General features: G+C 37.3%; 1 protein-coding gene across 1 annotated transcript; it reads left to right on the forward strand.

The window, feature by feature from the left end:
- The first annotated feature begins 3,348 nt into the window (after positions 1-3,348).
- On the forward strand, positions 3,349-10,816 carry HNRNPA2B1 (heterogeneous nuclear ribonucleoprotein A2/B1). Its single transcript, XM_006026493.1, has 11 exons — positions 3,349-3,429; positions 3,595-3,705; positions 4,266-4,412; positions 5,275-5,485; positions 5,848-5,949; positions 6,029-6,109; positions 7,097-7,159; positions 8,154-8,273; positions 8,577-8,699; positions 10,099-10,176; positions 10,331-10,816. Exons 1-10 carry the CDS (start codon positions 3,349-3,351, stop codon positions 10,158-10,160), a joined length of 1,101 nt encoding a protein of 366 aa, XP_006026555.1. The 3' UTR covers positions 10,161-10,176; positions 10,331-10,816.
- Positions 10,817-13,614: the final 2,798 nt, after the last annotated feature.

The raw sequence follows: 13,614 nt of genomic DNA on the forward strand, positions 1-13,614 counted from the left end.
AGCGGCCTCAGTGCGCCGCAGCTCCCGCCCGCGCGCCCTTTTGGCGGGCGTTCAGCGCCGGGATGCGGAATCTTCTCCCCCGCCCCTCAAATTTCTAGCCGCCATTTTTTGGTGGCTTTGCTCTTGCAGCAGTTGAGACGAATTTGTTTTATCTTAGTGTAGTAGGGCAGAACAAGGAGGCTCCCCGTAACTTGATAAGCTCTTCCCTTGCACAGGATCCAGATGCTCAACCGGCTTTTCTGTTGGCATTTTGAAACAGTTTCCTCCCCCCCCCCCATCCAGATTTCACTAGCAAGCAGGTAAAAGTGAGGTGCAGCCATTTTGCTTTGCCAAGCGTAAAACTGCAGTTTTCAGTATAGTGGGTTGGTTTAATTCTGACCTGTAAGCTAACATTCACACTCCCTAAAACTCGGGGGAAATAGTCTTAGTCCTAAGGCTCTGTCTTTGCTAGGGCAAAAACATTGTAATTAATGTGTTAAACATCCCAATGCATGCAACATATTTGGTGGCTGTCCAGTAAAGGTAAATCCTCAGAGGAACAAGAAGTAGCACACTTAAGCATAAGGCTGAGTAGCAAAGATCATTTGTAGGCTAACTAAATTAGAGATGCACAAACTTTCATGAGCCTGAGCTTACCTCATGAAGTGATGTGAGCATGTGCATTTCTGATTTGGTTAGTCTACCCTGCGTTTCTGCTTGACTTCAGAATGACTTGCCTACCTATCTCCCTCTAATCGTATGTTGTCATCAGAGTTCACATCCCACACGAGGCAGACTGCTTGCCTGAGACTTTACTTAAATGCACGTGTATACGCACGCATGCATGCAATGATATATTAAACAGTAATGTGAACCATAATTTAATATGGAGATTAATTATAGCAGTCTTCCCTTGGTAATCCCAATGGCTGCCTGAAAGCTTGTTTTACATTCCCCTTCTCTCTCCTCCCTCCCCCCATTATATAGTTGGTCCAGTAAAAGACATCACCAAAACTCTTGCTCCTCACATTTCTTAGACTAGTGGTTCTCAACCTTTTTAGATTCAAGATACCCCAAGGTAAACCAAAAGCGCTCTTGGACAGACTCATGGAACTCCTCAAAAAATGTCAGCTCTATTTTTAACAGTAGTAATATTCACTGCTTTTTTGGTTACTGAAAAATAGAGCAATTTTATTTGTTGTAAAGAATTTGGAGACACCAGAACTGGATTTCTATTTGAAATCTTTGGGTGTATCTTGTGACTCATGTTTGGAAACCTAACAGTGCTAACATTGTATGGTACCCTTGAAAGGATGTCAAGGCATGCCACAAGGCTAGGTACTGTGGTTGAAAATCACTCCCTTAGATCAACATTTCCCAAGCCACACCCCCTGCCCACTGATGCTGTGGACACAGGGGGAGCATGGCTCCAGCCCAAAATGCCATCCGGCTGGCTGTACAGCGCTTCCCCTGTCCCCATCCAGTGTGCTGCTGTGCTTTTTTATTTAGGTAAATGTGCTGTGGGGCAAAAAGGTTGGGGGACACTGCCTTAGGCCATGTGGGGCTACATGCTCCAACCCTCCTTTCCTAGTTGTATTATTCCCATATGGCAATTGCTTATATTGGGGAAAGTAAATTTATTTGTAGTTGTCTTGTAAGGAAGTTGTAGCCTACAAGCAAACCTTACCAAGTGTCCTGCACCACCAGTGATCCACAGGCTTGCTTGAGAACCAGTAGTGTAATTTTATTCATTTCACTTTTTTAAGCGACTTAATGCCTAACTTTTTCTAGTAGGTATTGGTTACAGAGTTGAAAATGCTCTGTTTTTTTGTTGTTGTTACAGTAACATAAAATACCTATAGAATTAGTCTGTTGGCATGCCAAATGATAGTGATTTGATCTAAGTTTTATTAGTACTTGCTTTAAATTGTCCTCTTCCTTTCTTCAGTTCCATTTAACGTTTTGTAATGTGAAAGGGTGGTTGGTGGAAAATTCATTAAAATCTACGTGTTTGCAATTATCTTATTTTGTAATAGTGCAGGTATTCTAGTTGACTGTTAGAATATGGCCTTTAGGCTTTTTTTTTCCCAGTGGTTAATGCACTTGGCTTCTTGGGCTAATTTTCCAACTTTTCAAATGCAGAAAATGATGCTGATGTTCTATTAAACTGTTTGAATCTTGATTAAAAAGCATAGTAGAAGATGTAGGTGATGCTGTTATTACACTGTTGGCAGATGCAGTATTCATTTTTTCTAAATAGTTTTCTAGGGGTTTATTGGGGCCCATGTTTGCAATACATGATTCAGTTTTTTCAAAAAGTCTGAGTACTACACAACTCAGGCTCTGCAGACAGTTCTAAAGAAGTACAGGGTAAGGCTGTAACTTAGAAAAATGAACAGTGCAATTTCTGCAATCTGAAATTAGTCTTGGTTTGAAGTCATTATCAAAAGCTGTTTCGGCATTACTTTCAGTGGTCCTTCCGTGTCTCCCACTAGTTGAAATCCTGCCTAGGCAGCATCAAAAAGCTTTTATTAGTCTGAATATTTTATTGGAAAATAAGTTGAAGTGATAATCATTTTAAAGCAGGTTACAAACACATTTATAGACAACATTGGCAACAGTCTCTCTTTAGACTAGTTCTTTTTTATTTTTTTTAATTTTTTTTAGGGTTGGAGAGAATAGGTAGGGGGGAACTTGCACCATTTTATTAGTGCTGGATTAGCCCTTCAGGTACATTCCATAAGTAGGGACTTTCCAAAATGTAGGTGGCAGGACAGGTGATTTCACGGTGCTGACTGCCATTTACATGGTCTCTGCGGAGTGGGCTCCCCAAAGCCCCTGACTGGCCAAGGGGCCCCACCCCCTCACTGCTGGTTGGTGGAGAAGGGTAGGGAGGTCCACATGCAACGCAGCCTTCTCAGCCAATGACTGCTAGCTTGGCTGCCCCTTTTTGTTACTGTGCCTCCCAGTTCTCCCCCCTCTCCCAATAGCCATGGGTTGCAAGGCAGGGTTGCCAGCATTTTTTTTAGTAAGTCCCTGTGTCCCCCAGTGATTCTGCGATTTGAGTAGGTCCCTATCCATAAGTGCTAGCTTGATACTACGTTTGAATGAATTGATAAAAGAAATAGCTTAATGGCTTGTAGTTGTGTTTGGAGACATGTCATATCTATTGCTTTTTAATTAAAATGTGTGTTGGAACATTCAGCACAGACTTGTTTTAATTTGATCTGGCAAAATAAACATTTTGCTTATTTTAATCTTGCATTCTGTTTTTCCAAAATAAAAAAATATTGTAGGAAGGACATTTAAGGGAGCCTCTTGTATAAGAACTCAAAATTAGTTAAAATAATTTTGGGAGGTATAGGGAAGATGATAAATCTTAGAACGTTAATTGTGAAGGTGAACTCATACCAGAGGAAACAAAACTTGAAAGATCAAATAAGCAGTATGGTATTTTAAAAAACACAAAATAAAACACAGCCTAAAGTTGAAAAAGCATGAAACATTGAAAGTTCTGAATTAGTTTGAGATGATTTAGTCTTACAATACTAGTTTAGTTTAACTATACTGTAAGGAAAACTTGGAATGACATGAATGTTATCTTCTCCAAAATAGAGGGAAAAGGAACAGTTTCGCAAACTGTTCATTGGTGGCTTAAGCTTTGAAACAACAGAAGAAAGTCTGAGAAACTACTACGAACAATGGGGAAAGCTTACAGACTGTGTGGTAAGTTTTATGTATTAGTAACAGGTGAATAATACGGGCTTAAAGATTTTGTAAAAATGGTATGCCATCTCCTGACCAAATTTCAAGAGCTGTAGACTTATTTTTGAGAGTTAGGTTAAATATTTCAGCTTTATCCTTCCTGCAGGTACGTGTTTTGTGGTCAGTGCTTACTTAATCCATGCAGCTGACACTTGGCATCAGTACTGCCTCTTAACTGTGTATTATGTATGTTGAAGTGTAAGAGGTTCTGTTTAATTGATAACATATTCCTTTAATTTATTTTAATGAGGGCAAATGGAAGCAAGTGGAATAAGATCTTTAAAAAACTTAAATTGGTGATGTACATCTTAAGTATGTGAATGAGCCATTGATAGTAATTGCTCTTTATTATGAAAATTGACTGTTTCAAAGTGTTGTCTGTAGTGCAAAATGATATAACACGTTTTTTATATAAATCAAGAAAAATATAAATTAGAAAAGACATGTTACTGCTGTTACTATCACAAGTTATACAAAAACTTGTTAGTGGAAAAATAAAAAAAATTAACCGTCTTTAATAGGTGATGAGAGATCCAGCCAGTAAACGATCAAGGGGATTTGGTTTTGTAACGTTCTCCTCCATGGCTGAAGTTGATGCAGCAATGGCTGCCAGGCCTCATACAATTGATGGAAGGGTGGTTGAACCTAAGCGAGCAGTGGCCAGAGAGGTAAGCAGAATCTTGGCAGCTTTTGGTTATGTGGAAGTCTGTATTAACATTTTGGTTAGGGTATACTTATTTTTAAATTTAAGCATAGTAAACTCATAGATTTCTTGTAGTTGAAAGGCTATGGTTGAGTCTAGAGGAAATGTGACCTGCTTCTTAAATTTTTACTTGTTAACACTGCTTTAAACTTCTTAAAGTACTATGTGCAGGTGTAGTTGTTGATTTTTATTAACATGAATTAAAGACTTACTTGACAGGAGCCATTTCAAGTTAAGTGAATGCTCCTATAGTGAGGGTTTACAAATCAGATATATCCCCAGTGCTGACTCCCTCTCTGAACAGAGAAGTATATTTTGGGGAACTTCATGTTTTGCCAAATCTGAAAATAAAGAGTGGGATCATGGCTTCGTTAAAGTCAGTACAGGTCAGATTCTAATAATCTTGGGTGATATGTAGAATGTGAAAACCATGGTCTGAAAATAAAGAATGCAGTCTATTTAAAAAGCATACTTTCGTTTGAAAAACTTAATCATCAATATCTTTACAAGTAAAACCTAAGATTGATTTTAAAAAAAATGTTAGGGTAAAAATATCTCTTTTTTTTTTCTAAATTTGTCATGTCTCTTTAGATCTTTCACATAGCAAATGGAGGGATTACAAGCATTTTAAAAATAAAAACAAAACAAAAAAAATCCCTAACCCTGGCAGTAATATTGCAGATGAGGGGTGAGATACCTAAAATATTGGTATTCACTTTTTAAAATTAATCAGACTTTAAATTGACTTCCAAACATTTGTAAAATGTACATGTGCACAATTTCCTCTTCCATCTTATTAATTTAAAAAAACTTGTAATACTTTCTAGGAATCTGGAAAACCTGGTGCCCATGTTACTGTGAAAAAACTTTTTGTTGGTGGAATTAAGGAAGATACTGAGGAACACCACCTTAGAGACTACTTTGAGGAGTATGGAAAAATTGACACTATTGAAATAATAACTGACAGGCAGTCTGGTAAAAAGAGAGGCTTTGGCTTTGTTACATTTGATGACCATGATCCAGTGGATAAAATAGTTTGTAAGTATAGCTGTATTATAACTATATCACAGCTAATGGTGCTTTTGCAGTAAATATTTATGTAAGTTTGGGTTTCATCATACTTACTTCCGTGTATAAAGGTTGGTGGGATCAAAGTGTTAGTTCAGGCCTTCAGTTAATAAGGGGAACTTGTGACTGTGTATAATATATATATTTTTAATCCTACTTTTAAAAAAAATGTCCTCCTTCCTATCCTAAGTAATAGAAGAATATCTACAATTTGGGTTGGTTTGGTTGGTATTGGTATGAGAAAACTGTTTGTATTTGGCTGTTGACTTTTCTTGTTTTTAACCCCAGAAGTAATATGTACTGAATGTATTTTTCATGTTTTATGATCACAGTGCAGAAATACCACACCATCAATGGTCACAATGCAGAAGTAAGAAAAGCTTTATCTAGACAAGAAATGCAAGAAGTTCAGAATTCTAGGAGTGGGAGAGGAGGTATGGAAGTTTATTGTTTTATGATTTTAGGTCCTCTTTTCAGGAAATGAATACTTAAGATAATTCAAAATCATTCTAGGTAACTTTGGCTTTGGTGATGCACGTGGAGGTGGTGGTAACTTTGGTCCAGGACCAGGAAGTAACTTCAGAGGGGGAGCTGGTAAGCCAGGCATGTTTGTATTTTTATTCTTTTTTTTCTTCATATTTTGGGGGGTTCAGATTACTAGTATTTTATTTAAATGAAGAGTTTTGAAAAAAGACAAATAAGAGAAGAAACCTTTTGGTGTGTTTAGCATACTACAGAATTGCTAGGCAGAAGCTGAAATGTGAGTAGTTAAGAAGAAGTAATAGTGTATTGAACAGAGTCATTTTAACATTTGTCAGTGCTTTTCCAGTTTTAGCTTATATAATTAAAAGGACTCATTTTTTTTAAATCAAACAGTTTAAAACTGGTCAATTTTTAAGGAAGCATGGAAAGTACTATAACTTAGAATAAATTGTTGAAATAAGCTGGTATCCAGGAAACTTCTGTCTTCTAAGCTTCCTTGTTGAGGTACAGAAACAACCCGGTATTTTAATGTAAGAGAAGCATAATATTTTAAGGAATTGGTTGTATGTCCTGTAACATACTAGTTCCATGTTCAGACTGTCTTAAAGTTTTTTGTATTCAGATTATCCAGAGTTTAATTTTTTTATGTATTTTTCAAACGTTTCACATTAACGTCTTAAGAAAAGGCTCTTTTTTAAGTTCAGGTGCAGTATAAGAGGTTAGCCCAATAGTAATTTTATTTATTGGAAAAGATTAGTCAGAGCGAGGCTAACATCTTAAGTTTTGTGAAATATATATTTTGGACAAATAGTGATTATAAATCACTAATTTCCATGACCTGTGTTCAGGGTACTGTTTTCCCCCCGAAAGGGTTGATAGTCACTATTTATTACCTTATATAATATTTAGTTTTTGAAATGTGAGATGTGCAAGATTCATCTTGAATTGTCTAGGCAGATTAGAGAGAGACAAAAACCTGAAAGGTGTTCTTATATAAGGTCTTAGTTCAAAATTCTTTTGAGATGGACATTAAGTTTGCCAGTAAGAATAATCTTACGGTTTCCCTGTAGAAGAACTAAAATGCTTTTTTTCCAACAGATGGATATGGAAGTGGTCGTGGATTTGGTGATGGATACAATGGATATGGTGGGGGACCAGGAGGTTAGTATAGTGGGTTTTTGTGACTTCCCATATTTGAAGAGGCTCTTGCATATGTTTTTTTCTAATTGGTTTAAGTAATATATGATGTCCTTTTTTACAGGGAATGTAGCTTCTGTATCTCATTAATTCTTTAATACGGTTTGCCATATGTTCTGGATATTCGTATTTTTCCTCTTACTCCCTAGAAACTTGATTTCTGTTGAAAGCTCATTTTCTTTTTCAGTCCTGTTTTTGGTGCTAGATTATTTCAAGCTCCTTCACCTGTTATCAAGCATCTGTGCTTGATGTTAAATCAATGCATGTGTACTCATGTTTGCTTTTGTTAACGAATTTTTATTGTCATAGGTCCTGTTGTCCGTGTCCCGTTCCCGTCTTGTGTGTCGTTCTACCCCCCCCCCCCCGGTGGAAGCATAACTTACTGTACAATTTGCATGGTTTAACAGAGTTTATCTGTTCATCATCATCTTGGTATCTTATTTTTGTACCTCTGAACTGCATGCACAAAGTCCTCACCACTAGTAAAATATCATCTTTGCACTGCTTGAATTTTTCTCTTCTATAATTAAGTTGTGTATTACTTCCATGATGCATACAGAGGGTCTTTCAGAAAAATTGGTGGCAAAAGTAATGACTTGCTGTAATGCCTGTAAATTTGGAATTAGCTGCAGCTAAATACCACTCAGTAGAATTTACCTTTTAAACATTCTATTTCCTGAAAAATGTGGCTTTTAACTTAACCTTTGTGCTGCTAAGCTTTGTTTTTTAGTCTATAAGCAGACACTGGAGTCAGAGAAAACAGCTTGTTGTGGAGGGGGAGGGGTACAGAGCTTTAAAATAATAAGACCTCAAGATTTTCTTGTGCCTTTTCCTTGGTAGAAAGATTATTTCATTTTCTTTGGAATCGGTTCTTAAATATTACCATTTGTCAGATCCTACAGTGTGTTGCTGACATTTATAATGTCAAGTTACTATTGAAAGGCTTGTTTTATAATAGGTGGCAATTTTGGAGGTAGTCCTGGTTATGGAGGAGGAAGAGGAGGGTATGGCGGAGGAGGACCTGGATATGGCAATCAGGGTGGGGGCTATGGAGGCGGTTATGACAACTATGGAGGAGGTAATTATACTTTAATGAAAAAGTTAACTGAAAGTCTGGTTATGAATTGGCCTGAGCATGACTGTTAACTCGAGAATACTTTTACACTGGCTTTTTTAAATTTTACCAAACCAATACGCTCTTACTATAATTGACATAGAAGAATGGTGTGACCTTGAGTGATATGTAGTGTTCTACTTAAAAAGGCTTGAGGATTTTCTTCTATTTGTTTAAGCTTAGACAGTTGTTTGTTTGCTTGTTTTATTGTGAGTACTGTATGTGATTCTGCTAAATCTTCTCTTCTCTTTTTTTTTGTCAATATAGGCAATTACGGAAGTGGAAACTACAATGATTTTGGAAACTATAACCAACAGCCCTCAAACTACGGTCCAATGAAGAGTGGAAATTTTGGTGGTAGCAGGAACATGGGGGGACCATATGGTGGAGGTACTTGTATGTCCTGGATTGAAATGTGGTGCAAACTTTTGGGGTTGTGACTTTTGTTTTTCCCAGGGACAAGAGGAAGGAGGAGTACTTGCTAACTAAAGATGACACAAAGGTTGTGTAGACATAGTCAAAAAATTAATTTTTGCCCTGCTAACTTTTTCTTTAACATGTTGCATTTGGACCAGCTACAGTAGCCATGCTTCCCACCCCCCTTTAAATCTTGGCCAACAGTTATGGACCCAAGTCAGAGAAGACATAAGTTGTGTTTTGTTGTTTAAGTAAGCCTCTTCCTTCTTTCCCCTTTTAGCCCCTCCTCCCCCCATGTTTGTAAGATATTTGTTAATGAACAAATCTTATATGTGAATCTCCACTAAACTCCAAATACCTCTCTTTTTTTTTTTTTTTTTTTCCTTCTCCCTCCCTTTCCAGCTTCACCCTAGTGTAATTTTTTTTTTTCTGACACTCTTGTTTGTTTGGGGTTTTTTTCCTTTGATCAATGCCTCTGATTTAGTCTGGTGTTGCCCAGACTTCCGATACTGGGGCCATGCTTTCTGTGGATTAAAATTGGCAGCATGCTTTGTTCACTGGTCCCTTGGCAGGAATCTAGTTCATGAGCCCCATCCAGCCCGTTTTTCAGAGCATACCCTTTGAGAATCGCAATGTTTTCTATAAGGTGCCTACATTGCTTTCTGTTTAGCAATTGCTGAGCTACAATCCATTTGACAGTTGGGTTATGAAACTGATTTGGCCCGCCACGGATCAGATCCAGATTGCAGAGCTTTACTCAGGTTGGATAACCCACCTCCTGGCAGCAGGGTGTGGGGCAGTGGCATTAAAACCCTGTGGCTGCTTGGAGTTGCTGTGTCAGCATAGAGGCAGAATCCAGGGGGTTAATGACATCACTACTTACTCCCTTTTTGCCTGCTACCGATTTTATTTGCCAGTGGTGACTGAAAACACTTTTGACAGTGGGTAGGGGTGAGAGTCCAGTGGCAGTGATGTTAGTCCCCTGGGTTTCAAAGTTGTGCAAAGACGGTGGCTCTAGCAGCTGCAGCAACAAGCCCTGCAGGCCACGTCCCACCTACAGAGGTAGGTTGTTCAGCCTGTGAGAAGCCTAGTTGACCGTATGTTTGATGCCTTTGCTGTAAAATAGTGTGTTGATGGACTGCTGTAGCATGATACTCAAGACTGCATAGATTAGGAGAGTTTGGCTCATTCTGTGGAGATGAAAGAAATCTTCAGCTTCAGAACTTCAGAAACTTGGGGTAGTAAAAGGACAGTGAAGTGTTAGATTTTTTAAATTTGAGTTGCGTGCAATATCTTGAATTAAATTGATCAGTCTTTAATTATACAGTGTACGAGAATATGCCTGAGAGTGTTATGTGTTCCTTAATTGTAGGAAATTATGGTCCAGGAGGAAGTGGGGGAAGTGGTGGATATGGAGGGAGGAGCCGTTATTGAGCTTTTGCAAACTTGGGTAAGTATCTTTATAAGTGATAAACTTGCAATGTTTCTTGAGACTTAGTTGCAGGAGTAAAAGCTTTTTAGGATCATATTATCTTTCCTTTAAAAATTGGTTAGATGGATAATATCATAACCTATTTTTTTACTCTTTACTTCTGTTGAAACAGGCTTCACTGTATAAATAGGAGAGGATGAGAGCCCAGAGGTAACAGAACAGCTTCAGGTTATCGAAATAACAATGTTAAGGAAACACTTATCTCAGTCATGCATAAATATGCAGTGATATGGCAGAAGACACCAGAGCAGATGCAGAGAGCCATTTTGTGAATGGATTGGATTATTTAATAACATTACCTTACTGTGGAGGAAGGATTGTAAAAATGCCTTTGAGACAGTTTCTTAGCTTTTTAATTGTTGTTTCTTTCTAGTGGTCTTTGTAAGAGTGTAGAAGCATTCCTTTGATAATGTTAAATTTGTAAGTTTCAGGTGACATGTGAAACCTTTTTTAAGATTTTTCTCAAAGTTTTGAAAAGCTATTAGCCAGGATCATGGTGTAATAAGACATAACGTTTTCCTTTTAAAAATTTAAGTGCGTGTGTAGAGTTAAGAAGCTGTTGTACATTTATGATTTAATAAAATAATTCTAAAGGAAATATTGTGTAATTATAGATTTTTTTTTTAATATTGTAAAATAAGGCAAGGAGTGGGTAGTATAAGGTCCCACCAATAATACAAACTATTGTTGTATATGTAAAATTAAATGCTGGTCAGAAAAAAAGTATGTTGTCTGTAAATTATCAGGTTTAAAATATCTAGATAACTTAAGGGATATCTCTGCAAGGAGAAACACCTTTTTAGATCTTTTAGATGCTGCTTCTTCAATGGCAAGGAAAGGAAATATCCCCAGCGAGGTACTCTTCCAGGGACACAGGTCTAGTACAAGAGAACTCTTGAAAACGTCACTAAATTCAGCCAGTCTTAAAAAGCTGCGCTGTATTTCTGCCAAGCTTTAACTACAGTAGTTTTATAAGGATGCCAACGAAGGCTGAGGGTGTAGAGCAAAATAGTTCTAAGCTTCAGTTAAACTTCTTTAGGTAAGATCTTATTTACTTTTCCTTTCTTAATGTTCCAAAAAAACAAGAAACTAATACTATATGACAGTCTACTCTTTCAGTATAGTGGTTATCGTATGTAGTTTAACATAGCAATGAATTGAGTTAACCATTACCAACTGAAGAGAATTTTGTGAATCCTGTTTGTTTTTTCTTTCTTCTTGCATATTAAATTTTGAAATAAAATTTTGTATTAATTTCAGCTACTTAACATATGTTTTTCCTACTGGAATCTAGCTTTGATATGAACCATGGACAAGCATAGACTGCTGCTACTGTACACTGCTACAGTTGAACAAAAGAGACTCGCAAGTGTCCATTAGTAAAGCTTTGCAAGGGTTCCATCCCTGGTGTTGGTAGTTTAAAATGGTAGGTCATAAGTTAATTAAATCATAACATTTTATTTTTGCACCCTGCAAACTTGTTTTTCTTGGGAGTCTTAAGCATTTTGATGCTTCTAACAGTTCAGTAATCTATATTAAAGATAATGCATTTCACTTTAAAGAATCCCAAGTAACGTTAGATTGTTTACATATAAGAATGTTTTTGGGGGGGGGTTTGCCACTGAAATACATCTCAGAAGGAAATGTCACCCATTCTTTCATGTACAACAGTTCATGAAATCAGAAGCGAAAACTTCTTCATAGGAAACTACAGGTGGTATTTTACATATGCACAGTGTAATTGCCTAAATTGAGAACTTGGCTAGGATATAGGAGGTCTCCACTACTTCTGTATTTACAACTAGTAAATTTTTGTGACCAATTCTATGGCCCTTAATCTTGCTGAGTGTTGCCTTGCTGTTTAATCCTTTGAACTCAGTGGAGTTCAATGTAAGAAAGGGTGGTGTAAATCTGCCCCCCCTAGCTTTTTTTGCTCAAGACATTTTTTTGAAGGTTTCACTGCCTGCAAAAAAAGGCTGTGCCTTGAACCTGGACTCGCCTATCCAAAGATGTCTTCCTAACAGGGATTTGTTTAAAATTTTTGCAATTGCTGACATTCCCCTGTAGGTAATATGGATAGACATATGTAATAAACATCTTCAGATACACTTTTTTTTTCTTTGGCAGGAAGGTGCCATGCTGCAGGTAACTAATGAAGAATTGGTCAACCACAGAATCGCTTCAAGAAATAAGAAATTGTTTCATCAGAAAATAGTTGCTTTATGCTGGCTTCACTAAAAATAGAGGTTAAATGAATCTTGATTAAAACATCTCAGTACAGCTTCCTGTAAAGCTGGGTGCTTAAAAATTACAGTAATAAAAACTGTCTGTAAATCTTCTGAATAAAACTCAAGTTGGTTAGGAAAAGCAAAATCACCAATGTTAAAAGGTAAACATTCTGTGAATAGAAACATTTTAAATACTTTTTATAGTTTTCATAGCTTTTAAAATAAAGTATTTTTATACCAAATTAGTTCTAGTGTAATGATTGATATGAGGTAATTTGTGTCTAATATTCATATAACATACACACACAAGTTGGCCTCTTCTGAGCTTTTAATTTGAAGATGCATCTCCTTTTGAAAGTAACTTGAATCTTTGAAGGTGATTTGACATGCAGACACACAAGCTATTTCAATCTTGAATTGTGTATGCACTTGTTCTATCCTGGGAAAAACAGTGCTACAAATACAAGAAATTTTACAGTTATACAGAAAACACTAGTTCTGTCTGCGACTGCTTTACTTTTTACCCTTTCTTCCTGTTCAATACTTGTCTGGTAAAGACTTTGTCATGCTTTTTTAAAACAATAGCCAAGTCCATTTTTAATCTATAAGATAAAATGTAATGTAAAAATATTACTCTACCAAAGTATGAAGCTTGTTTACAAGTTGTTTCCCATAGATGTATTCTCTGAAATATGTATGTGAGCTTGGGAAGCAGTCAACACTAGAACCTACCTTCAGAAAGACTTCTACCTTCTGTGGTTTAGACCAGGGGCTGACACACCATGTGCTCTTGGGACATGCTGTATCCCCAGGGCATGTAGCTTCTCTAAGCCACACAACCCCTGCATTGCATCTTTCTCAGCAGTCCTCCCTGCTCTGCAGTTACTGTGCTGTAGTGAGGCCAGGCATCTGCAATTGGTATGCAGACAGCTTGAGTTTTGAGGAAGCCAGAGGGGCTGGGAAGGAGCGGGGAAGATGTGTGATCCACTGCAGGGGAACCAGGTCAGAAGCCTGTTTAGTCCTATGGGAACACAATTACTAGAGCTTGTGATGCATTCTGAACCTAGCTCCAGTTTGTAAGTGGTGTAAGTTTTGCATGTCCATATTTTATGCACTTCCTTTGGCAGTGATTATCCTACTGAATGGGGGGACAACACTTGGGGAGGAA

Source organism: Alligator sinensis, unplaced genomic scaffold, assembly GCF_000455745.1.
Source record: "Alligator sinensis unplaced genomic scaffold, ASM45574v1 scaffold29_2, whole genome shotgun sequence".
Taxonomy (NCBI): domain Eukaryota; kingdom Metazoa; phylum Chordata; order Crocodylia; family Alligatoridae; genus Alligator; species Alligator sinensis.

Excerpts from the sequence above, each read along its gene's own strand:
- HNRNPA2B1 (XM_006026493.1), top strand. The coding sequence starts at position 3,349 with ATGATAAATCTTAGAACGTTAATTGTGAAGGTGAACTCATACCAGAGG. Across the intron at positions 3,430-3,594 it reads AAGATCAAATAAGCAGTATG|AGGGAAAAGGAACAGTTTCG; the intron begins GTATTTTAAAAA and ends TCTCCAAAATAG. Across the intron at positions 4,413-5,274 it reads AGCGAGCAGTGGCCAGAGAG|GAATCTGGAAAACCTGGTGC; the intron begins GTAAGCAGAATC and ends AATACTTTCTAG.